Consider the following 27,566-nt stretch of genomic DNA (forward strand, 5'->3'; position numbering starts at 1 on the left):
TGTGCATAATTATTTACTAATGCCAAATAAAATGTGACAAAGACAACTATATTACTAATAAAATATTTATTAACGAAATATTTCAGAAATTAATTTGAAACTTTATCAAATTAGGCTTCATCAAAGCAGCAACACACTCATTTAAACCAGACAGGTCACACAATTAAAAATGAGGCAAAGGAAAGTCAGCAGAAATTCAGCACAGAGAACTGTCAATGCAAGGAAGCTGCATTGTCCATGGTCTTGAACTACAAATTATAAATGTAACATTTCAGCAATCAGCATTGAAACATGTGCTATTGTAAATATTTTGCCGACTTACAAATTAGTGAGAAACATGTGCCTGTCGGGGCGCGCAGAATTTTTTAATCCTTGGTGGCACTGAGGAGAGGGCCACTCGCAAGTCCTGTTCAACAGAGAGCCGTGACCTCCTGTTGTTCTTCATGTAAATCAGAGTAGAGAACGCCAACTCCAGAGATGGGGTCGTTACTAAAAAAATGTAAATATATATTACACTACTTCGTTACTATCTACATAAAGTAACTCGTTACTTTACTCGCCGAGCATGTACGAACTGCGCATGCGTGAGTGGCAATAACTTTCCTTACCAGCAGGCGGCGGTAGTGTGTATTTGTCATTCAAAACAGGCAACAACCGGAAGACAGAGAAGAAGAACAGACTACGTGATATCAACAAACAACAAATAGCGTGTGCGGTAGCTTCACCTTAGCATGTGTTCTTTGCAGGTGCTTGTTGAGGTTTGACCACGTGGTGTTTGCAGCAGTGGATAACAGCTTCTGGCCTGGACACAGTTTGCACCTCACCGTCACATTCCTGTCTATTCTTCGGACGAACTCAAAATAATGGGCATACCTCCACCCCTCGAAAGTTATCGCTGACTCAGCCATGTTTATGCAGCACTGCACGTGGAGATGTGGACGCGCAAGTCGCGCAGATTACGTACATATAAACCTACAAAGTACTGATATAGTAAATTAAAAAATAATTATTTTTGTGTAGTTGTATATTGCAATAATAACGTATGGTTGTTACAAAATCCCACGTCACACCCGGACTTGCCTCACGGCACACCGTTTGGGAACCACTGAGATAGATAATGGTTGGCACTAAGTCAAATGCTAATTATTGACTGAGAAAACATAAGCGTGTTGAAGTTGAATATAATTGAACTCAAAGTGAGTCATTGTATATAACAGCTTCACACAAAGACACACCTTCAATCTCTCAAACTGTGCTGGCGTCAGTCAGATTATTTTCATCCTGATGGTGTTTAATGATAGCTCATCCTCTGAGAGAGATGTCACAACATTATAAATTGAGAGTCTGTTGATGAATGCCATCTGTCACACACACTGGGGAGCGGCAGGTGTTGAGATGAAGACACCTCTTAAATCAGACGTGGGACCTTGAGCTAAAACACTGCTGTGGTTAAGGTCAGTCTTGTCCACTGTTTTTAGAAGAAGCTTAACGTGTCTGGCTTTTAAACTATGGTACATTTACTCACAACTACTGAAGCTGTGTGAAATTCAGAAAGCGCAAATCTAAAAATACATGCTGCATCTCCTCTCACTTGTGGGTAGTTGTTAAAATGAAAGTCAGACACATAACTTAGAGAAATTCAATTATACAGAATATAATATAATAGAATCCTTTATTGTCATTATACAGGAACAATGAGATGAGTAGAGCTTAAGGTGCCATACAAAATACAAAAACCAACAAGAGACATACAACATTCAGGAGAAGACAACATACAAACAACAAGCATTCATACTTCAATATTCAGATAAAGTACCAGCTTCTGCACTCTAAAAACAAATGCCTTGGCTCAACAAAGAAAATCAACGCAGCAGTTTGCATCGATGTTTATGTTACAACTTCTAATGAAATTGTGTTAAAGCAACAATGTTATTTGAGTTAGGGGAGAAGGCTTTTCTTCTACAATCAGAGGTGTTTTTAATTACCACTTACTTAATAATTGGTTTTGAAGTTGATTACTCAAAAGATCAAGTTGTTCCGACTAGTTTTACCACATGATTTTAAATTAATTTTAAGTTGTATGAACTTAATTACCCTCATTCAGGATACAAGTTTTTAAGTTGATTACTCCAAAAATTAAGTTGCTCCAACTTGTTTTACCGTATGATTTAAAAGGAATTTTAAGTTGTATGTACTTAATTACCATCATTGTGAACACACATTTTTAAGTTGACAACCATTTATAAATGAAGTTGCTCCAAATATATTGTATGCAATAGTTTTTTTTTCTTAGCTTTTTCATGTTTTTGCCTTTAAAGAAAGAAATTAATTGATTCCACAACAAAAATATTAGGCAATTCACTTTTTATTTTTGAACTGCTGTTGTTTATTTCAACACATGATGTTTCAATCAGGAGAGACTTCATTTTGTTTGAACATTTATTGACACATGTGATAAGGTGCATGAACACCTGAAATCACAGCTGACTGCAGGAGAGAGGAGAACCATTTTATAGTTTGGCTGCAGCGCGGTGATTGGCTGCTGGAGAATGAGGTGAAATGTAATGGGTTAAAGAGAACGCCTGTGATGAGCTGATTATATGCAGCTGCGGAGTGAATGTATATACACCCGGGCTGCTTCTCAGGTCGATTAAATGAAATCCTTGCTTCCCTCACTTGTGTCGTTTCCCTGCGTTTAGTCCCTCCCACCAGGGAAGCATGGAGGGACGCAAGGAAACCACGAGAAGCAGGGAAATGAGTTTTAAGAGCAATGGGACGTCCTTTCCTCCGGAGCGTCACGTGAAGCGACGTCCGTTTGTGATGACGCTGCACAGCTGATCGTCTGACAGCAGCCAGCTCTGTCCCCGTTATTTCCACACACACCCCCGCCTCTGTTAGTACACATTTACTGACACAAACATTTGTATCATCTGTTGTAGACCCAAATAAATAAAATAAAATAAGAACTCATTCTCAAAAAAGATAAACGCCATTCTTAAAATGTATAAACGAACAATAGTTTGATTAATATTGATTAGTGCACAAAAGAAATAAAATAATTGAGAGAAGAAAAAGAGATATGTTATCTATCAAAACCCAGTTAGATTAACATTCATTGGATTGCACACTTTGTTTGTTTGTTTGGATATGTAGCACTTAATGACTGACTGAATGGAAATGACAATAAATGAAAATGTAAAACGAAAAAAGCGATCATGAAAATGTTTCCAACAAATGAATAAAAGGATTTTTGACCACTTTGTTGTTCAGATATATCACATATTTGTAACTAAATGAAACAGGAATTGAAACAAAACACGGTATAAACTGAGGAGTGACTCCCGTGAGGTTCATGTATTTTCTTCACTCCGCTGGGAAACGGCTCTCATGTCAAGAAGCATGAGATCAGTGCATGGACTGCATCGTCCAATCAGTGAGCGATACACAGTAACGGGGCGGAGCGAGTATCTGAGGATTTCATCGGAGGATGGTCTGGTGGTTCCTCGATTATCGCTCCTCCATTATCGCTCCTCGCTCCTCGATCCTCGGTCCTCCGGCAGAAATAAGAGCCATGGGACAGTACTCAAGATGGCGCCGGCAAATCAACTTCCGGTGAGACCGAGGACCGAGGAGCGAGGAAATGAAAATAGTCGACCTGAGAAGCAGCCCCAGTCTTCCTGAAAGAACTTGCGCTGAGCTTCATTTCAATCTTGAATATATATATATATATATATAGTTCTCTGCATACTTCAATTGTATTGTGCTATTTTTGAAAAAGGAAAAAAAGATAAATGACCTGAATGAATATATTCTGAATGGGTGACTGCCAATAACTTGCATTTCAATGACAACTCTAAATAACGATCCTACCTCAAGAAGCATGTCCTTGATCTGCTTCACCGAGATTCATTTTTAATAAAAAGCGATATCACAATAGTAACCAAAGTATGTTTACTCTCACAGTAGCCTCTACTACTTTGTATCCTCTCACAGAACTATTCACAGTTCAAAGGCTGCTAATTTTGGTCAGACAGCAATTTGCCTATACAGTGCAACTACAAGGCTATCTACTGTATTTGAACGACAAAAGATGACACTCACCTTAAAATGTCCTTTGTATATTTCTATTTGTCTTAACTGTGGGAACTTGTCCAGGCATCTTAAGTGGGAGTGGACTTGAAATTCTTAACTCAAGGTGTAGAACAATTAAGTTATCAAGCCAATTGCATTACTTACTTCAACTTGAATTTTGTTTTAAGTCAATCAACACAGAAATCAGAGTTCAAATTACACACAATATTAAGTTGATGTAATTACCAACATTATTACGTCAACACAACTTATAAATTAATGTTTGCAACTTAAAATGTTTATCTAAATCAATTAACTCACATTTTTATCTTGCAACCATGCATTTAATTAAGTGGAGGTGAAAGGTCGCCTGAATTCGTTTTTAGAGTTTAGGCCCACAAACATTTCCGTTTTTTTGCTGCCGACGGGCGCAGGAGCAACAGTTTTTCTGTCAATGAAATGAAAGCTTTAGCGCAAGTTCAATAAGGAAGACCTAACTCGAGTCACTCACACGTCACTCTATGGCTCCCTTCCCCCCTCATTAAATACGAGGGCGTCACCCCTCAGCAGCCAATCGCTGCACATGCTAAATGCCTTAAATGCCTGCTCTTCCTCCCTGTCAGTTGTCATTGCAGATGATCACACGCAATGGGAGTTGCAATACAATACTGCTTCTCGTGAGAAAAACCGTAAGAAACAACTAGCTCAAGATGTCCAACTCGGACAATTCGGAACACGAACCTTCTCTGGAAGTCTCCGATCCCGGTTCGGCTCCCCACAGCGGCTTATCAACAGAGGAAGACTTCCTCATCGCCCGGCTCCTGCAGCAGGGCTTTCCCACAGCCCCAGGCCTCACTCTCTCTCAGCGGCGATAGCTCTCGGACCAGGTCTCCAGCGTAGCTCCCCAGTCCGGGGCAGCAGCTCCAGCCAGCTTCCCAGAGAGCAGGACGAGGCCGCAGCCGCGGAGGTAAAAAAGGGCAGGAAGTCGAGCCCTCCAGGATCCCGTCCCCCTCCAAAAAATCCACCCCTTCTCAGGCTCGCCAGTCCGGGAGCGTCACACACCCCTATGGAGAGTAGCGCGGCCGGCTCCCTGCAATCCCTGGCTAGCTCCATGATAGCTATCGATGCTCGCTTCCAGGCTCTGGAAGACTCCGCCACAGGAGCTTCAACTTCCGTTGCACTCAGGTACTAGTTTTAACGAAAACGTTTGCACTCGACCCTTACACAGGGTTGGGTTGTAACGGAATACATGTAACGGTGTTACGTAATCGGAAGAAAAAGAAAGAAAAGAAATCAGTATATTCAGCTGGCGTTACATTTGAAAAACGAGTAAACTGAGTGCAGTTACTTTCGTAAACCTGAAGTGAATACTTATTGGAATTATTGGTGGAAAGTTTCCTCACAATGTAATATTCATTACCGGCAGAACCGTGTGCACAGCGCTGCAGCGTATCTGCGAGCGAGAGATGCAGCGTGTCCGTGAGGCCCCGCCCCGCACGCAGATGAGAGAGAGAGAGTTCTCTTTCAAAACATATTGGAAGGTAGAAACGGAGATGTTTAGATAAAACGTGGAAGATAACGTTTATGTAGCATTTATTTATTGTCGAAATGATGACATTCATAACGGGATCAAATCTAACTGAATGGCCTGCTGCTGCCGAATGCATGGGGCAAGTAACTGGGAAAAGTTTTAAAAGTGATTACATCGTTTCAGATAATAAATAATAATGATAATGTATTCTATTTAGGGGAGCCTTTCAAAGCACCCTTGGGTGCTTTGAAAGGCTCCCCTAAATAGAATACATTATCACTGACACCTTACAATGCATAAACTTTTCCCTCCCCTAAATAGAATACATTATCACTGACACCTTACAATGCATAAACTTTTCCAAGGAAAGGTTTTAAGACAGTACAAAGAATGCAGTCTGGGTGAGTTTTTCTTTTTATGTGCGGTGCAGATGAGAGAGCTGTCAAGAATGACACTAAAATGTTGTGTTCATGCTCTTCATAAGCCATTAAAACGGTAAAATACGTGTCTCCCGTTCACCAAAACATACCCATCTGTTATGGAAAAGAAAGTATTCTAAAGAGAAAGAAGGAAGAAGAGGAAAAGATAGAAAGAAGAGGAAAAGATAAAAAGAAGAGGAGGGAGGAAGAAAAAGAAGAGGAAAGGAAGTATTCTAAAAGTAATCTGCCACCGGTACCGGCGGGATCGTGGTTAGTTTCCGATGCGCAGAAGAAAAATCTGGCCCACCCTATATTTTTACAGGCCCACCCTAAAGTACATTTCTGCCTACGCTACTGGTCCGCACAGCAGCAACAACCAATCACATGAATCTCTTGCCCCCGACACACAAAGCAATAGCAATGTTAAAACTAAGTAAACTGGAAAAAAAAATAAAAAATCCCCAACAGGCGAAAACCTACCAGTTTTACCCACTGTCTCTGCCTCCTCCCTCCATGCCTCGCTCCTCTGGTTTGTATCCCGGTAGATGAACAGAGACTGATCATACAGCACCGGGTGATTCACTACCGCCATAATGAATTTTCCCTCACATTTTTGGAATATGAGGAATTACCTGCGTAGTCTCTCCCAACATACACGCGGTCTGATTGGCTAGCGCTTGTACCGGCAGATTTGCATAAACGGGATTTCTTTGGCTGACGCTTCTGCCGAGGCGCCAAAAGTTGAACATTGCTCAACTTTTTGAAGCGAGCAACGCCAGCAAACACTCCACGTCGCTTCCCAAAATACAGTTCTACTAAAAGTGACGTCACCCCACTCAAAGTGAATGGGCAGAAGCGTTTGGAAGCTGTAACGCACACCACCGTGTGGACGGGCCATCACAGTGGCTCTGCGCCAGAAACATCAACAAATAAATAAATAACAAAAAAAAATTAAAAAAAACATTCTGGAATATCACCCCTCCACTCCCATTAACATCCCTCAGCCAGCAGCTGCGCTATCTACAGATTCCGTGTTTGTTGACTATCTCCCGTCAGGGCTCTCCCAAGGCTTCAGGGTAGGGGTCCTCCCATCTCCCACAGTGACTTTCGTAGCAAGAAACTTACAGTCAGCCGCTAAAGAACCCAACATAGTTTCCCAGCTCATCCACAAAGAACTTCTCAAAGGATATATAATCGGTCCTTTTAGCTCCTCCCCCTTCTCAGTGTTCCGTTCAAATCCCATCGGAATAGCCACACGTAAATAAAAGGCTGATTTTCGATCTGTCCGCTCCCTGCTCCGGCCCATTCTGCAGCGTCAATAGCATCATCCCTCCAGATCAGTTCTCCCTTCACCATGCCTCAGTGGATAATGCAATAAAGATGATCAAGTTCACAGGGCACGGAGCTCGGCTCTCCAAAGCGGACATTACCGATGCCTTCAAATCATCCCCATTCATCCGTCTCAGTGGAACTTGTTCGGTATTAAGTGGGAGTCCAAACTCTATCTTCGCCGTTCGCCTGACCTTCGGGTGCAGAAGCAGCCCCTGCATCTTCAATTCCTTCTCGGAAGTGCTCTATTGGATCCTGCTGAACATCGTCAGAATCCCCTCCGTCCTTCACCTACCGGACGACTTCCTCCCCATAAACCCGCCACAGGACAGCTCAGGGATCTCACTGGCCAAGCTTAAACACTGCTTCAGGAGTGAGGTGTCCCTCTCTCCAAAGAGAAAACGTTAGGTCCCGTCACACGCTTAGAGTTCTTAGGCATCATCCTCGACTCCATAGACATGAAGGCGTCTCTCCCCTCAGACAAATCGCAGCGCATCCAGGACATCACCAAGTCATACTGCGAGCAACAAGTTATCACAAAACAACAGTCGCTCTCCCTTCTCGTACACCTCAACTTCGCCATGCACGTCATCCCCCAGGGGCGCTCGTTCATCTCCCGCCTCCTGGACGCAGCATCAGCGGTCGACAACCTCCATGACTGCGTTTTCTTAGACGAAGGCTGCCGCTCAGACCTTCGGTTCTGGTCCCTCCTGCTCGCCCACTGGAACGGAATTACTTTATTTTACGATGGCCTCGTGCGTTCCTCTGACTCAATGAGGTCTTCACGGATGCCGCCCATCCATGGGTTTTGGGGGGTTTCTTCCAGGGAGAGTGGTTCGCAGGGTCATGGCCCCGTCAATTTCTACCTCAAGCAAGTTCTCACTAAATCCAGCCTATCACCCATATCATACCCGGGGCATTCCTTCAGGATAGGTGCAGCCACCTCTGCTGCTAATCAAGGTCTCTCTACCTCATCCCTACAACAACTAGGACGGTGGTCCTCCTCCGCCTTCACAACCTTCATTCGTCCGGACATCAGCGCCGTACGGGCTTCCCAAAGATCTCTCAGACCCTAACTATGGTAGTTATACATATAACTGGTGGTGGCTCAAACACATTCACAAGTATACATGTCTCACTAAGGTTCCCGATATTCAAAACTGCATTCCTGTCCTAATTCCGCGGGCCCCGCCCACAGGGAATAATGTCTCGTCTCACGCTGCAACCACATGTAACGGGCTTCATCTCCGGCACACAGGTATTTCATTCCCAGGCCTTGCTCAAACGTATCAGTGTAAAATGTATTTCCTGCAGTCCGCGTGGACTCGGGCCACCGTACACTCCGGTGTCAGTTACAAAACAAAGGAAATAAAGAAAGAGTAAAGAAAAAGATATATATATATATATAGCCTGCGAAGTCAGGCGTGGCGGAAGGCCACCGTACACTTCGGTGTCAGTTACAAAACAAAGGAAAAAGAAATGAAGAGTAAGAAAAAGATATATATATATATATATATAGCCTGCGAAGTCAGGCGTGGTGGAAGGCCACCGTACACTTCGGTGTCGTAGCGGAAGGCTACCGTACACTTCGGTGTCGTGGACGTTGGGCCACCGTTACAAAACGAAACCGCTCGCTCCTCTGCGTAGTCAAGCCCTGCTGGCCAGGCATGCGACCCGCAGGTCGTTTTCAGGTAAGACCGGCACTGATTTCGGCAGTCAGAGTCTCAGCATGACCAGTAAGCTCCGGCAGTGATTCCGGCACAGTGTCGCTCATATACGTGTTAATCTATTATCTCTCCTCCCCAGATCACCAGTCACCCCACAAGGTAAGCAACTCAGTTCATCTCAGTATTCATACTTCACTGGTTTTGGGGATTTCATCGGAGCGGTGCTTTCCCTCCTGAATGATTATCCTGCAAACCGGGGCCTAATCGCCAAACACCATTACATTCTCCTGTTGTATTATCATGGCAATCATTTCATTCATATGACGTGTAAACAATAAATATGTAATTCTTACATCACGTCTCTCCGGTTTGAACTTCCATTCTTGAGAGGATAATAATGGATCCTGATATTGAAGACCAAGCCAGTGACGAGGGATATTTTCCTAACAATTAGGTGTCTAAACAAAAGGTTGTGTAGGAAGAGTTTATTTTTATTTTGCATTTTTGTTAATAAAGTTATTGTCAAACATCAGTATGCGCTAATGCTAGTAGTTTGTTTTAGAGTTGTATTTGCACCCGGGAAATATCATTGTTCACTATAGTTACCCGGGTACAAATAGCATTGTTGACTATAGTCACCTGGGTTCAAATAGCCTTGTTCATAGTTACCCGGGTGCAAATAGCATCAATAGTGAAAGATACTTTTACATTTTAACTTTATTCTACAAATGCAAAACAAATGTATCTCCTTTAAACTGGCCTTAATGATCTTCAATATATATATATACAATAGTCATAGAAACAGTATATGAACACTTCTTTACACATTTTATTTAACTGTTCAGTTTTGATAGAGTTCACAGGCTTATCCTGCCTTTACACCGTATTTAATTAATCTGGATTGAAGTGCTGCCATTCATTTATGTTTTTGAAAATACTCACTGCTTGAGGTGTATCCGGAGCAGAGTGAACTTGGAAAGAGTTGCTTTGTCTGAGGGAGTGTGTAATAGTGTTAATTTCGTCAGCTATTTTTTTATTTAGTTTTAGTCTTAGTCCTTTGTTAAATTTCCTTTTTAGTTTTAGTCACCTTCATCCGGTTTTTATTTAGTCAAGTTTTAGTCGACTAAAAGTCTGAGCATTTTAGTCTTATTTTAGTCAAAGAAAACTAATTATTTTAGTCTACTTTTTGTCAATGAAAACTGTTGAGTCTTTTTTAGTCATCAGATTATATAGAACATTTCAAACTAGTCTAGCCAAAACCAATAATTTGTCATTTTAGCAAATATAAATAAATAAGATTATATCTTGTCCTTATTTGATGAAAAACACAGGTTGAATGATTAAGAAGCTTTGCAGAGAGTATCTGCTCAGGTTTGTGGTGTTTTTACCAGCTGTGTTATGGCCACATTGCTTCCCTTCTGATGAAACAATGCATTCGCGTTTTTTCTCCGCCTCATTGTAGCGAAAATGGGCCCAAATATCACGTCGTTTCTTTCTCCCAAGCAGTGGTGGCTTAAGACTTTTTCGTTGTCAGTCATTTTGACGGACAGGATCGTAACATTTCCGTCATAATCCATTATTACCCGTCGAGTACACAATGTATCACTCACTCGCGCTGACGGGGGGTATTCGGTTAACGCGAGTGCGACCACTGCTCCCAAGCCCTGTTGTTGCCATTTTATTTTATGTTGAATAAGGTTAGTTAGACCATGAGTTAGACCCGAGTCTTCCTGACAGTTCATATTGTGCCGCTGCCCGGTGTAATTCAAATGTACCGCCGCGCGCACCACAGACACACACAGCTGCTGACCAGACGCAGCACCGGAAATTGAACTGCTTGCAGAAAAACTGACTATCAGAGATGTAACGTTATCTTTGATAATATTTCGTCTCCTCATTTTTCGTCAACGAAAGTAAAGAGATTTTGGCATAGTTTTTATTTAGTAAACTACATTTTCGTCATATACATGGATCGGATTTCGAGGCGTAGTCATGGGGGAGGGGGTCTGCAGTTCGGTGGACTAAGGATTGCACCACTGCTTTTTGCAGATGATGTGGTTCTAATGGCTTCATCGGTCTGCGACCTTCAGCACTCACTGGATCGGTTCGCAACCGAGTGTGAAGCGGCTGGGATGAGGATCAGCACCTCCAAATCTGAGGCCATGGTTCTCAGCAGGAAACCGATGGACTGTCCACTTCAAGTAGGGAATGAGTCCTTACCCCAAGTGAAGGAGTTCAAGTATCTCGGGGTCTTGTTCTCGAGTGAGGGAACAATGGAGCGTGAGATGGGCCGGAGAATCGGAGCAGCGGGAGCGGTACTGCAGTCGCTTTACCGCACCGTTGTGACGAAAAGGGAGCTGAGCCAGAAGGCAAAGCTCTCTGTCTACCGGGCCATTTTCGTTCCTACCCTCACCTATGGTCATGAAGGATGGGTCATGACCGAAAGAACGAGATCGCGGATACAAGCGGCCGAGATGGGTTTTCTCCGCAGGGTGGCTGGTGTCTCCCTTAGGGATAAGGTGAGAAGTTCGGTCATCAGGGAGGGACTCGGAGTTGAGCCGCTCCTCCTTCGCGTCGAAAGGAGCCAGTTGAGGTGGTTCGGGCACCTAGTTAGGATGCCACCTGGGCGCCTCCCTAGGGAGGTGTTCCAGGCACGTCCAGCTGGGAAGAGACCAAGGGGTAGACCTAGGACCAGGTGGAGGGATTATATCTCTTCGCTGGCCTGGGAGCGCCTTGGGATCCCCCAGTCAGAGCTGGTTGATGTCGCCAGGGAAAAGAAAGTTTGGGGCTCTCTGCTGGAACTGCTACCCCCGCGACCCGACCACGGATAAGCGGAAGAAGATGGATGGATGGATGGACATTTTCGTCTCGTCACTTTTCGTCAACGATATTGCATGATGATTTCGTTACAGTTATTGTTTACTGCCGTCGGTGCCGTCTCGTCATCGTCTCGTTTTCGTCATGGAAAAAAAGGTCGTTGACGAACATATTTCGTCATTGTTTTAGTCAACGAAATTAACACTAGTGTGTAAGTGATGTAACCCCTGACCTTTTGACCTCTCTCTGTTTAGTGTTGCTAATGCCACGGAGCACACCTGTTTTTTTCTTGACCAAAGCCACTTGAGCCTAAAGATCAGCCTGTGTCATTAAATCATGTCCTCCTTGTCAACAGCTTGACTAATATGGCTAAGAAGAAGCACATGTATCTTAAACTTCAGTGTTGATCTATCATACAAACAACAAACAAGAGTAACTGAATGCTTAAATAATGGAATACAGAAAGTATACTGATTAGCAGGATATCTAAGGGGCCTGGCAGATGAAGAAAACACGATTTTGTGAATTTATTTTGCAGTCATTTCCTTTATTTCCCACATTTTCGTTTATTGGCAAAGCAAATGGTTTTCAACACTTAGAAAACATTTGATGGCACTTAAGTCTGCATGAGAAGGCCACATGACAAGATCGACAATGCCTTACATTACTAAAAATAGATATTACATTAAAAAACTACATTTTTTCTTGACAGATACACTTGACAACGGACAGTGACACTACACAAGTATATTTAAAATACATTCTTGAGAGTGTGATTGGTCTAACGTGTTACACTTTCTGTCAACGAAAAATCACAAGTAAAGTTATATCACAACAATGAAGCTATGAATATTTTTCCAACATGATTCACCATTTAAACAGGTTTCATTCAGAAGAAAAGAAGGCAAGACAAAAAGCACTGTGATAGACTCCCTAGTATCACCGGTATCCGTATATCCAAGAATAAAGCTTTACCAAGGTGAATTTTTTACTTACATGAAGGCTGCAAAATCAAAATTATTGCTTCTAACATACAATAACTCTATTGCACAGAACTACAAGCTACGTGCACGTAACAGGTAAAGTGCCATATTTTAAATCCCCCTAACATATCAGGGTAATAGGTTTGATTAGTGTTGGCTTTAAGCCCATTCCCTAGTTAAGGAATTGACATAACATTAGCCAGACCCTTGATCTTCACTCCCATGCTGCACGCAACATCAACTCACATGTCTGCGGCCAACAGTCTGGACCCTGTAGTAGTAGCGTGCGTCTGAGTAGGACTAGAGTGGATTTTCATTACTCCAAAGCTGTTGAGTGTGGAGGGAGGGGTGTGTGGGCGTCTGCGAGGGGATGAAGATGTACAGTAGTGATGTCTTAGCACCAACAGCTGAGGGGAACTTCAACCTTAGAGGTGGGTGTTTTGAAGGGTTTAAGTGCTTCTCAAATATCTTTCCTTGCAGAGTAAGAAAAAACAACATTTTTACACGCTGATATTCAACGTAAAGCCCACGAACTGCCAAGCAAACAATGAAAACAATGCTGAATGGATGGAACCACTTGCACTAAAAAAACTGAAACGTTGACTTTAATTCAATGTATTATAACAACACATTTCACATAACTGTATTAGGTTAGTTGAAAGCAACTATATTAAAGGTCCACTATTATGTTTTTCATCAATATGTTATAGGTCTCAGATATATACAAAACATGTCTCTGAAGTGTTTGGCTCCAAACACCAAACAGATCATTGCAGCATTACCCATAATCCCCTCTGTTTCAGCCCTGTTTCCAAAGTGCTGATTCTCTGTCTGTTACTTTAGATGAAAATAAGGAGCCCCTCCCCACGCCCCTCTGAGAGATATTTGGTTAAAAAGAACACAATGGTGCTCTAGGAGGAGATTCAGGTGATAAGGTGGGGGGGGGGTTACCTTGGTTGCTGATTGGCTAATGGTTACGCAAGCCAAAAAATCGTTATGACATCATAAAGTGGCCAAAATCTGATCAGCTCATTTTCAGACTTTTATATAAATGGATCAGGACAAAAAGAGAGAGAATCTTTTTTCTAGAAACTTTCAGAGTCTCTTTCCACAGAGGGGACACATGTTGATGTAGAAGAGACATGAAAAAGTGGATTTTGCATAATAGGTCCCCTTTAAGTTTAACCAAAAAAATGTGTAATTAAAATTATTGCTTTCAATTAACCTAATACAGTTATGTGAAATCTGTTTACATAATACATTTACATAAAGCCAACGGTTCAGTTTTTTAAGTGTATCTAAAGTGAGGCACGAGAGTTTTTAAGCTTTAGGCAGGCGCTCCTCACACGTCTCCATGGGGCGCTTGAACGCTCCCCTCCCAAACACTTCCACATTGGATGCTAGCCAGGAGATCACGTTCCCAGGGATGTAAGAGCTGCAGTTGGCCATCGACTGGATCTCCACCGGCTTCAGGACGCGGTCCCAAATGTTCACCTGACTCAGCTCGCCCACGAAGGCCTGTCCGGCATCAAAGCGCCCGCCCACCACGTCCTGTAAGAGCAATAAACAGCAGGATGGTAATTGAAAAGAAGCATCATGAACAATGTAATCAAACGTTAGGAGGAAGTACTTGGTGGGAATATTGGTGGACAAGACATTAAACTTTGAATTGAGGTGTTTCTGTTCAATAATGAAGCACATAACACTGCGTGCAAATGTGTGAAAATGTCTGTAAATCTTTAATATCTCACTGATAGGGTTTTAATTAGGATTTGTTTAGGAAACCAAAGAGATTATTTGTTTTATAGTCCTTATTTGTGGAAATATATACTAAAATGCTTGTTTAATTGTCCATATGCCACTCCATACACACAATGGTCCATCTGATATGTGATCAAATCCCAGCTATACATACTAGAGTACACACGATCATATACTATTAAAATATAGAAGCCACTAGTACAGTGTATATTGTATTGTCATCTGAGCCGCTTTTCCCCCTTATTACCATGTTCACCATCTAACATAATCATAGTTAGTGCTAAAAAAGTACAAGTAAGAATGAGGTTGGTGTAGATAGCGTTCGTTTTTTTGGTTTTCGGTCATAAACTACACATTTGACGTGACGATGTCTCTACATAGAAAGGTGAGAGGAGCATCAAAGTCACAATAGTTTATCCTGAGGGGAACATGAACTTCAGGACCAACATTCACACATCAATCAGTCCAATACTTGTACAGTAATATGTAACTTTAAATCCAAAATGTAATCCTCATATTGGCACTCAAAAAAAAAAGTCAAAGGATCAATATACAGCATATCATCTGGGAACCATGAATATCTTTAGACAAATGGATGAAAATCAATCTTTGTTGAGATATTTGTAATTAATAATTAAGATGGATAACTTAATGACTGCTAGGGAATCAACACGTAATTATGGTTCATCCTCTGGGGAACATGAATGTGTGCGCAAAATTCAGTTAGACCATTATTAACATATTTCAGTGTAAACTAAAGTGGTCGACCATGAGAACAAAATGATTGTTCCTAGAGACGCTAATATGGCTAAAAACACATTAAAATGTTCCATATTTCATACAAAAATACATACAATTCTATATTATATTATATTTGTTGCTTTTCACGTTGTTTTGTATTGGACAAGGTGATCATAATACTAAGAATATATAATGTAATATAATTGACCTTGTTTATTATCGAGTGTTGACTCTGTGTCTAATTACTGACAGTGTAACACTACCATCTGATCTTGCTTACGCACAGCACACATACCGTTTCATTGGTACCAATATGTCTAGTAACCTTCCCCTGAACCAAGTGTGTGTCTATTGTGTTGAAGCTTGTTGAAACCAGCTCTAACCCGAAAATGATGTAACATTGTATTACCAATTCAGGACAAATGCTCTTAGCCTTTCTTTGGAGAAATCACAAGGTTGAGCCGTTTTTCTTTAAAATAAAGTGTAACAAAGTCGCTGCAGAAATCCTCTGATTGTGCTCGGTCCCTCTGCAGATGCTTTGTTATTTGCTATTTTCTCTTACAAATATGGAAAGACATTTTGTTTCAATGACAGATTTCCATCGAAGTTGCAGTAACTAATGTACTGAAGTAAAAGAAAAGAGCTACTTGTACTTGAATATTTCACATTATGCTACTTTATACTTTTACTCCTCTACATTTTGGAGGCAAATGTTTCCAATTCCAAATACAAATCTACTAATATATTATCATATATTATTATAGGTTTAGCTACCCAGTAGTATATCAACTAATTTAAATAATACCCGCTTTTACCAAGTGCAACATTGTGTGATAAACACATTAATGCATCAATAATTATAATAAAATCATTAAAAAAACTAAATACATGGTGTTTTGTTTCTGCATAGTGAGTCATTTTACTTTTGGTACTTAGGTACTTGAATGCAGGACTTTGACTTTAGTTTTTTTTAGACTGTGTTATTGCTATTTTTACTTAAGTCAATAATCTGAGTAATTCTTCCACGCACAGTGGTCAGTCATGTAACTTGAACATGTCATATAATAATAAGGGTTTCAAACACTGGTTTAATTTCCACAGAAGGTTCCTCATTCTTTTAACCCTCCTATTGTCTTCGTTTCCCCGCCCTTACTTTGGTGTTCTCGGTCAAATTTTACCGGTCTTGTTTTAACTGCGATTACATTAACACAAAAACCATTAATCATCACCAAATGTCGTTTAACACCCTTTCAAACTGTACATATTGTATCAGACTACTGGTATACATGAACAACTGCAGTAAATATACAAAGAATAGACACTGAACATGTATTGCGTGTCAGGTGTGATTCACATGGGGGGATTGGGCACATAAGGGGGGGAACACATCTAGAGTATGTGTGTGTGTGTGTGTGTGTGTGTGTGTGTGTGTGTGTGTGTGTGTGTGTGTGTGTGTGTGTGTGTGTGTGTGTGTGTGTGTGTGTGTGTGTGTGTGTGTGTGTGTGTGTTTGATCTGATCCGGATGGTTACTAATTCCTTTTCTTTATGGCGGTCATTTTTGACCGCCGTGTTACAAAGTAGACTAAATCATCCAAAACTCAATGAAAGTGGTGATCAGCAATTCTATTACATTACATTACATTGCATTTAGCTGACGCTTTTATCCAAAGCGACTTACAATAAGTACATTCGACCAGGAAGACACAACCATCTATCTACATCTATATGTTCAAATGTCTACTGTGAAGGATATAATAACGCCTTAATGCAATCGAATGTAAAACTAAAAAGTTATGATTGATGAAAGTATTAAATCGGTCAGATTTGACCCGAAGACAACAGGAGGGTTAATAATGCGCAGATTGGGCAGCATCAATGGGCAATGATAGGTTTTGTTTTTTTTACTATTATCTTGGTAATTGTTTTGTCATGATAACCTGCCACCATCTTATTTCTGCTTCAGGGGACGTTGATATTCCCCTTGCAAAGGTGTTCTAAAAATAACCCTGCCCATAACAGACACACTTGACATTACACCAAGAAGTGTTTGACCTGTGATACTGTGAGAAAGGATGATCCGTCATCAGAGGTGATTTCAGGTAAGTGCCTGCTATATTTGATACAAACGGCATAGAGTAGATAATGGCTGCGCTTTCTCACCTGCTCCTGCCCCAGGATGATGACCCCCCCGGGTTTGATCGGGTGCCAGGCTGCCAGGTTGTCCCCACTTCCCAGCTTCCCTCCGTCTTGGTAAGCGTCCCATTGGCCGTCCCGTGTGGTCCAGGCGATGCAGATGTGATGCCACTTCCCGTCCCGTACCTCCAAAGGTAGCTGGGCCACCTAGGATTCAAAAAGCAAAGCATTTAGCTGTGGTTAGCATCCATTAAGTTTTGCTAATAATATGAAAGGAACAAAAAATAACATGATAGGCTAAGGGGTGGGACATCTCTAAGCGGTTGACCAATCACAACAGAGGCGGCCAGCTAACCAATCAGAGCAGACTGGGCTCTGGTTTCAGACAGAGGGTGAAAAGAGGTGCTGCAGCACAGGCAGTATGACAAATTAAAGAGCTTTTTGAACATTACAGTATGGAGACATTTCACAGTAGGGACACAATATCCAATTATGTAACCTGAAAATAAGCATGCAAGGGCCCCTTTAAAAATGCATTAGATTTTATAAGCTTATATTATGATATTTCATGTCAAATATTCAGTTGAAAGTAACTGCCAAGTATATTTTTGTTGAATTAAACAGAACAATAATAGACCTTGTAGACTGGGGCTGATTTTACTGATGAATAGTGATGGATATATTCTTTCAAATCCGGCAATGCAATGCAAACAAATTAGCTGTGTTTTTCTTCCATAAAACTACATGTATAGTATTGCTGCTGGTTGACTTGCCTTGTCGTTGATGAGCAGCTCTATCGGGTTATTTCCCCATTCGATCAGCACTATCTCGTTGGCCTGCCCCGGAACACCGTAGGAGAAGGGTGTCCCGATGCCAGGACTGGCGCTGGACTTGATCCACATGCAGAGCGTGAAAGCGTACATCTCCGGCAGGGTTTTGGTGACGCGGCCGTACAGGTAGTTGGTCCGCTGGGGGAGGGACAGCTTGAACTGCTCCGGGGACTTGAAGTCTCCTCCTCCTGTAATGAGACAGAGGGACAAGGAAGAGGAAGAGACACAGTGGGAAAGGTTAGAGGTGACCCAGGAGGTGTTTTAGAAAAGCAAGCCAGGAATCAATAAGCACTTCTCCTTATCAGTTCAATAAAAAGACAAGTATGTAACTACTGCACAAGCTTTAATGCAACATTACACAAAAATAAGAACACGTATTGCAATAGAATATAATGTCCTTATTGCACTAGCTTTACAGTAAGTATTGCACATGAATAAGAACAGTTATTGTACATGTCATTATTGCACTAGGCAGGGGTGGCCAACCAGTCAGAGGTTAAGAGCCACATTTTTTCTATGTTACTGCAAAGAGCCACATCAAACACACAGGCATTGATACCGCTTGTTTCCGTTTTTTTGTTTTCTGGAGACAAGATTTCAACCACGTGCATTTTTGTGGCATTGGGATATATATTTTTTAAATCCTCTGGAGCAGAGAGAGGAGCTGTGGATTATTGTTATTGATTAATGCATCAGTGTTTCTTAGGGTCAAAAACACTAAATTCACAACTTAAAATGAAAGCGTTTAGTTTATTTAATAAAAGAGCACATGTTCAATGTGAAAAGTGACAGTAGTTATAGATTATTTGCAATTTGGTGCTATATATATATATATTTTTAAATTATATATATTTTTTAAACACCTTGAATTTCAGGGGGGGGCGCGGGGCTCCGTTGGCGGGGCGCAGCGCCCCTCCAAAACAATGGTAGGGGAAACACTGGATAGTGTTTAATCAACGATAGGTTTCCCCCCCTCAAAGGTGATTGGTTCACTGCATCGCAGGTATTATTGTGATTGGCTCTTGGGCCACATCAAAATTAGACTTGCTGTCATCCAGTGCTTGAATTGGAATGAAAAAGGTGCCAGTACTCTAAAATCAGCAACTTTTTCAAGTCAATTTTATATATACAGCCCACAAACAAGAATTTGGCTACTATAATGCTGGTGGGTTTGTCTCTTTACTACTGTATATTTTAGAAAGGTTCACTGTACTTAACATTTTTTATGATAGGCAGCGGATATGGCTAAAGCTCAGTAAGGTCAATATTAACTGAAAATATAGCAATCAAAGTCTAGATCTTCTGCTGAAGACACATGAAGCAGAGACCTTTCAGGTGAGAGCCCCTCTGGTGGTGTTCAACATTAATGACAAGGAAACAAAGCTCTGGTCAGAAGCATTTTTTATAAAAAGCTTTAACAAAATTAAGTATTTCTGTACATTTTGAATGCAATCTAACTTTCCAACTCAGAAAACGAAAAACGAAAAAGTGCCAAAAGTCTTCTCACATGGCTGAGCTGCTTTGCAATATACTTCACCACTGAAGAATACAAATATGTATAAAGTAAACTATGATGCAATCTAACTTTCCAACTCAGAAAAATGATAAAGAGCATGAACAAAGAACATGTAAAAACAAATGCAAAATTTGCACAATCTAAAATGAGAAACTGTAACTGCAAGTAACAAAGTCTGAGCCATGGTAAAGAGTTACATTGAACACCAAGCTGATCAGATAACTCCCTGGTTGGTCTGAAGTCCTTCTATCTCCAGGATCTGTACAAATCGGCACATTATGCCAAAAGTCTTCTCACTGGGTGAGCTGCTTTGCAATATACTTCACATTGTTAGAAAAGGCTCCAGAAGGCCTTGGGGACATCAGTATCAGGGGCTGGAGCTGGACAGGCTCTTTCATCAGCACTTCTCCTTCCCTTTGCCAGCCAGGACCTCACATACTGTTCCGGATTGAACTGTCCTAGTGATGGTCCATTACATTTAATGAAAACCAGGCTGGACAGTCGGCTGACAGAGAGAGCATTCCTTTTTGCAGTAAGGATATCGTTCATGCAGCTGAATGCCCGCTCACACTCACTAGTGGAGACAGCGATGGTTCGGACTGCTTTCAGTAGAGGCTCCATGGCAGCAGGTGTACGGGATGCCCTGGTTTCCTTGTATTCGCGAAAGCCCTGAACAGTCTCTCTTCTGTCCACTTTCAGCACTTCGCACAAACGTAGCACCTCTACGTCCCCATACTGTACGTCTAACTCCTCTTCAGGCCAACTTCCAGGATGGATAACTTTCATGTCCTGGATTAGCTGATTGTCCCGGGCCTCCCGGCCATGTAATGGGATTTCTCTTGTGCTGACATGAGAGGAGGTTGTGGAAGTCATTCTGTGTCTCAGATTCTCTACCATACTGCGGAAAAAACTGACCTGCATGAATCTGTACAAGCCTGCCATTCTCACGCAGGGCAACACCCTTGAAGGACTTCTCAGCTAGAGCTGTATGAACTGTAGTCATGTGTGGGCCAGGCATGGTGACCATGGATTCAAAAACTCGTATTTCTCGAGTTAAGAGCCTATCTGCTGTAGGCAGTGTCATCTCTCTTTTTTGGAGTTGCCGAGAGAGGTCGCTGAGCTCTGTGAGCGCATCGTACATCAGTCCCAGATTGCTGACAGACGTTGCAGATATGAGCACATCATCCAGGCCCTTGTACTTTGCTCTGTCTCTGGAATCCCTGCTCGTGTCGTTTGCAGCATTTGTGAAGTGATCATGAAGCACTCGGTAGTTTTCCCAGACTGCTCTGACGCTCCTTTCACTTGAAGCCACCCAGCGGATGGACAAAACACGCCCTATCACCAGGAGACGCTGTCCGACTGCTTGCGCACACTGCGCTAACTGCCTCTGATTTTTGGGGGAGGCATGGAACAAGGAATAGAGTTTGTCAAAAAAGATCTGGAAATGATTGAGCCCTGAGACCTCCTTGACCACATCCCCAACTGCCAGCTCTAGACGATGATTGGAGCAGTGCCACACAAACAGGCTTGGGAATTTACTACACAACTGGGTAGCAACGCCTGTTCTCTTCCCTAGCATGACTGAAGCCCCATCACATGCAAAAGAAACGAAACACTGACCTAAAAAGTCCTCGTTAAAATCTCTTCCAAGACACTCCATTAACGCCTTTGTGATGTCATCAACCGTTGTTCCATCCAACTCAATCAGCTCCCAAAAAAACGTTTCGGGCTCAGCATCAGCTAATGCTGAGCGTAGACACACAACAAGCACCGTTTTACCACTAATAGTGGTAGATTCATCGACCAAAACACAGAGTTTTCTTTGGTTTTCTGTAATGTCTTTTGCCATTTTTTTCTTCAGCTCATGAGCTATGTGGTCGATGATTTCGCCACAGGTTTTATTGGAGTGCAAAACCCTGCCCACGTTCAGCCCATTCAGTTTCTGTACATTCAAATCAATTGGCATGTCTGTGAATGGCCGGCTATGTTTGCCAATTTTATATGCCGTTCGAAAAACTCTGATAGTGGTGTCTAATTCAGATGTATGCATAGACTGCACTTGATGTTGAATAGTTTCACATGAAGCAGATGTAAGGATGTCAGCAGCTTTTACATGGGCTTGTGATTCTTTATGTTCTTTGATTTTTTTTCTCAGGCTAGCTTGTTGTTTGCCCTTGTCAACACCGAAATGAGACACTGCACACTCACCCCATTCAGTTGACAGTTTCAGTCCTTGTCCAGTGTGTATTCCCAAAGATTTGACATCTCTGCATATCCGACATCCTAGCTTCTTATCTTTAAGAAGGAGCCATGCATTGGTCTTGCAAAAATATTGCACCTGGTCCGTTGTCCATCAGTCAGGTGCATCGCTTTGCCCGGTGTTGGTGGTGGCAGTTGCGCCAGCAGCAGCTAACGTTAGAGGCTCTGGAGGAGGCGGCGGAGCTAGTGCTAATGCTAATGCACTAGAACTTGGAGCAGGAGGATCAACCAAAGAAAGCTCCCCATCAGACACAATTTCCAACACAGGCACAGCATTCTCTGTATTTGAAGTTTCTTCCTGCGACAACCGCTGTCTTTTTGCACTTTTATTAATCCACGCTAACATTTTAGAAATGCTAATTTGTGACGTGACTTGCTTTCCTTCTCTCGGGGGCATGCCTGCTCTGTTCTATCACTCTACATAGCCACCCACTGGGTGGGAGTTGCACTGCATAAACACAACACACGTGCATCTAGGTATGTAAATTGTAAAGCATTAAAACATGGTTTTACTAACAGTTTTCAGTATGTTGTTACTTCGGCATTATTATTATTATTATTTTGAAACGTGTATTACTATTAAATCACGGTCAAATAGGTTAATTTTGACATAGTCGTTTCCACCACAGTATTTACATGGAGAAGATAAGCCCCGCCCCCTCTCCAGCACGTTCTGTTTGAATGACAGGAGTAAACAGCTGACAGCCGCTGTGAAACTCCAGCGGTTAGAGCGATGAGAATGTCCGTTCGGCACCTCATGACGCATCTACTGAGTACCGGGCGGCTGTATATATATATATGGATGTATAATAAGAACGGCGGGAGAGTGTTGAGTACTGGCACGGTGCATGAGTACCGGAGTACCGCCAGCATGCCGGTACTGAGCAAGAAGTGCCGGTACTCCATGGGTCAGAACCAGAAGTGCCGGTACTGCGTACCGGTGAGTACCGGCCCAATTCCAGCACTGCTGTCATCCTCTCATACTGACACCTGACACCACACATACACACCGGGAGCCGGGACGAAAGTAACGGAGCGATTTTATCCGAGCCCAAACAACTTTGACCGGCCAAATTACGTTAATACTTAACAGACCTACTAAATATCAGGTTTAACTGTCAGGAGTAGCTAGTGTTGTCACGATATCAACATTTTGGTTTCGATACCAAGTCAAGAATTGCGATTCCGATTATTTTTCGATACTTTTCTTAAAAAACAGTCTTAAATGTAATTATTGTGCTTTATTTCACACCAGAACCATAACCATAACACAAACTTTTAAACAATGAGAACAATAAATTAAATAAATGACAAGATTTCCTATTAAATAAAATTAATACATTTCTTACAGACAGGCCTCGTGGTGTCCGTAGGCTTGCCCTCACTGTCAGAGATATAGCTCAAATACTTCCAAATTTCGCTTCTGGCGTCTTTTTTGTCAACAAGCTGAGGCGCAGCGGCAGTTGCACTCCCACTTGCAGCCATGCTTCTCGTTTTCTCACATGCTCTGGCAGCTAGCGCGTGCACGAGAGAGGGGAGGGACTTAGAGCGTGCTTGAGAGGGGAGGGACTTAGAGCGTGCTTGAGAGGGGCGGGACTGCAGGCACGGCTGCAGTGCAGGGAGTGGAAGCAGAGCGCTGAACACACACGGCTCTTATTAAAACGGCGCTTTCTCACCGGAGTACTTTCTCCCGTCATTCTTAAAGTACCGATACTAATGAAACGGAGGAATCGTAACATTTTTAACGGCAGGGTATCGCGGTACCTTTCAAGTATCGGTACACCGTGCAACACTAGTCAGGAGTCAGTGTCTCTCCCCCAAACTCACACATATACAATTCGATATGAACTGAAGAGCCGCATGAAACTAGGCAAAGAGCCGCATGCGGCTCGAGAGCCGCGGGTTGGCCTGCACTAGAGTCTAGACCAGTGCTTCTCAAAGTGTGGTCCGCGGACCACTGGTGGTCCGTGAGCGCCTCCTAGTGGTCCGTGAGTATATTGGTAAAATTTCACATTTGAAATAAATAAATAAATAAAAGTTTTCCACACTCTCGCGGGAATATCTCTGCAATGGAGCGAGCTTAAGTTTCACTTTTGATTGCATGATATAGCCCAGCGCAACACCTTCATCACACATGTGGCCACTTGTTTGTACCATTTTCAGGCGATTTGTAAAAAACAATGTGTTTTTGGATATTTGTGGAGTTAGGTGGTCCGCGAGTATTTTTTTATTGGTTAAGTGGTCCTTGGTATGAAAAAGTTTGAGAAACACTGGTCTAGACTAAGAACATGTATTGCACTGGAATAAATATAGACATTGCATGCGTATGAATTTAATTTTCGCATTAGAATAAGAGTCATTATTGCAGTAGATCCAGTTAGTTTGCCCTTGAACAAGCAGACTTCTAATGTTTATGGCAGAAGTTTCTAAAACATGTTCATAGTTTCCTTGGAATTAACACAAGGTAACAACATCCCATCAGCATCACCTCCCTTTATGTTTGATACACAGACGTAATGGAAAACCTCAACAAAAGTTCCTTTTATGTAAAAAAACGTCTGTCACTTCGTCTCTGATTCATCAGACCCTCTCCACTCCATTCTTTTATTCCTCCGAGTGCCTTCCTCTGCCTCCTCTCCATTAGTGTAGTAGATAGCTTAATGCTTTATTATATGCATTTTCCTCCTGTGTGGCACCATGCACCATATTCCAGTTGGTGGGAAGTAGTGGAGTACAAATACTTTGTTACTGTACTTAAGTATATGTTTCTGGTATCAGTACTTTACTCCACTTCTTATTTTTCTGACGACTTTTACTTTTACTTCTTACATGTTGAACACAAATACCTGTACTTTCTACTTCTTACATGTTGAACCCAAGTACCTGTACTTTCTACTTCTTACATTTTGAACACAAATACCTGAACTTTCTACTTCTCTCATTTTCCAAACAGCTGGTTCCTTTAGTTTGAATGTGTGTTTGATGGCGTGATCATTATTATTTAGAGTCATTGCGTGCCTATTGATTTGAAAACGATCTGTGTATCCATCATTTCCTGGTCTTCTCTAAAGAAGAGGGACCAATGGAAACGTTGTCATGTTGCCGTTGTTCAGCATGGAAACATTCATTAGCTAACAATGACATTATTGTTCTATTAATATAAAGGGAGGACAGGTACTCTTTAAAACAGCTGCTAGTTATGGGTACTTTTTACTTAAGTACATTTTGAAGCCCATCTTTACTTTTACTTGAGTAAAGAAGTTTAGTCAGTACTTCTACTTTTACCAGAGTATTTTTGAGTATCTGTACTTCTACTTGAGTAAAGGATGTGTACTTTTGCCATCTCTGTCCAGTTGACTCATCTTACCAGATCATCTCAAAAAAACATCTAATTAGAATTTGGGATTTTGACACTTCACCTTTCTCCAGCTCACTGATCCTGTCCACCAAAGCGCTCAGGGTGCTCTCGGTCTTCAGTCTGTACTCGGCCGTGGCGTTGGACAGCATGCTCTTCTCCTCCTCCAGGTTGCTGACCTTCTTCAGGAGCTGCTTCTCCAGCTCCCCGAGGCGGCGCTGCAGCAGGTCCCGCAGCTCGGTGGGGAACGACGCTCCGGATACGTTGGCTCTCAGGTGCTGTTGCTAAGGAAGGACGGATGGGACAACATGAGCAGGAAGTGCACACCGAGGATCATCAGCCCCCATAGAGCTTACATCACCACTCTATGATTGAAAGGCCCACAGTGTCAGGGTTGTATAACGCTTTGGTTTTCCAATTGTGTTGTTTGATTAAATGTAATTAGGCTTGGCTTGTTGAATTCACTGTGGCACTAACCACCTGTGTACTTTTCATGCAAATTTAAAGCGGAAAAGCTAATTAATTAATATTTTTGGACATGTTAACTCTCATTTGAGATATCTGCAAGTATTAAGTCCTGATGGGCTCCATATACAATGAATGGGAAGGGGGTTGTTTGGATATGTGAAATCTAAAGTAAGATCCTCTGCCTTCTATCAAATCATACATATTCCTATATTACACTGCACTGTAACTTTGAATATTATATCTTATTCTATTTAGTTTGTTCCGATTTTAATTTGTTCTAGTTTCTTGGCTTTTTAACAGTTTGAAATGTACTTAAATGTCACTTTTCAATGTGTTTCTGTTGCACTATATCTTGGGGCTTTAAATATTTCTTGATAAAGCTATTTGGATTGCCTTGTGTTGAAATCTGCTATATCTAAACTTGCCTTGCCTTGAAACCCAATATGTATGTAATCAGAACATTCCCCTGGGTGAAGTGTGGTCTATAAAATCTCTCTAAATTCGGTTTCTTTGAAAAGGCTTCAGTTGATGACATCATAAATGTGGCTTCAGATTCTCATGTTTTTGATTTTGGTAGAGATTTGTTAATTTTCACATATAGTTCTGTGATGTCTTACACCATAGGAATGAGGTACTTTATGGGTCTGACATTTAGCATAATTAACCTTTTAAACTGGAAAAACTAATTTTACTTTATTCTCGCTTAAGAACCTAGTTTAGCAAACTCCCAGGCAGCACAACTGGTCCTGCGTAATTGATTAATTAATCTCATCCTCAGAGATACCTCTGATTTGAACAGTGTTTAATGATTCTCAGAAGTGCCAACAATGTGCCAACTAAGTTTAACGTCACAGCAGTGTATAGACAAGGTGTTGTAATCCTATAATTCCTAGAAGTCAAACTGTTCTTTTACGCATGGCTTTGGCACAGAGGCTTGCATTGCGCATTTCCTTACCTCCAAGTTCTCCAACCGGTCCTTCAGCCCTTGCATGGTTTTCCCCATACTGTCAATGCTGTCATTTGGATCTCTGGGAACATCCCCCATCGTGTTTTGCTTCTCTTTCCCCCAGGAAGCGCCCTTGTCGTACTTCCTATCGTCGGTGGTTGAGGCACAGAGGGACAGCTTGGTGGTGAGCTCGTTGATGGTGCCTATCTGTTTGGAAATCATTTCTTTCTGCTGTAGGATTGTCTCTCGGAGCTGCATGACGGTATTTCTGAGCTCCTCTTCCTGGCCTCCCACGTTTAGCTCGGGTAACAATGTCACCGGGCAGGTGGGATCTCCGCTGAGGGGAATTGCGCGGCAGATGTACCGCTTTCCATCGTCTAGCTGTCCATTGGTGGCTAACTGACCGCGGCCCAGGGCACACAAACTCATCAATCCGCACAAGAGTGAAAACATACCGGCAGAGATACAATTAAAGTTAAAGCCAAACCCTAAACACTCTCTATCAAAATCCACCGGTAACTTCGGTGCGTAAAAGTGCAGGTTTACACAAAAAAACTCACGTATAACTATCTCTACTGGGTAGCGCCATGCTGGAGCAGCAATATGAAGACAGGTCTGAGCAGACAATCCGATCAGGGGTGACTCGGTCACTGTAAGCCCGGTTAATGTGGCTTGTGTTGAAGGAACTATTTGTGGCTCAAACAGAGAGCACTGCGCGGTGCTGATCTGACAGCTCCTCT

At 42.2% G+C, this 27,566-nt stretch overlaps 1 protein-coding gene across 1 annotated transcript; it reads right to left on the reverse strand.

The window, feature by feature from the left end:
- Nucleotides 1-13,962: 13,962 nt before the first annotated feature.
- On the reverse strand, nucleotides 13,963-27,553 carry nptx2b (neuronal pentraxin IIb). The gene is made up of 5 exons (XM_034214521.1): nucleotides 26,836-27,553; nucleotides 25,477-25,696; nucleotides 18,226-18,470; nucleotides 17,480-17,659; nucleotides 13,963-14,368 (listed from the first exon to the last, which is right to left on the reverse strand). Exons 1-5 carry the CDS (start codon nucleotides 27,277-27,279, stop codon nucleotides 14,138-14,140), a joined length of 1,320 nt encoding a protein of 439 aa, XP_034070412.1. The 5' UTR covers nucleotides 27,280-27,553; the 3' UTR covers nucleotides 13,963-14,137.
- Nucleotides 27,554-27,566: the final 13 nt, after the last annotated feature.

The sequence above is a fragment of the Gymnodraco acuticeps genome, unplaced genomic scaffold (assembly GCF_902827175.1).
Source record: "Gymnodraco acuticeps unplaced genomic scaffold, fGymAcu1.1, whole genome shotgun sequence".
NCBI lineage: Eukaryota > Metazoa > Chordata > Actinopteri > Perciformes > Bathydraconidae > Gymnodraco > Gymnodraco acuticeps.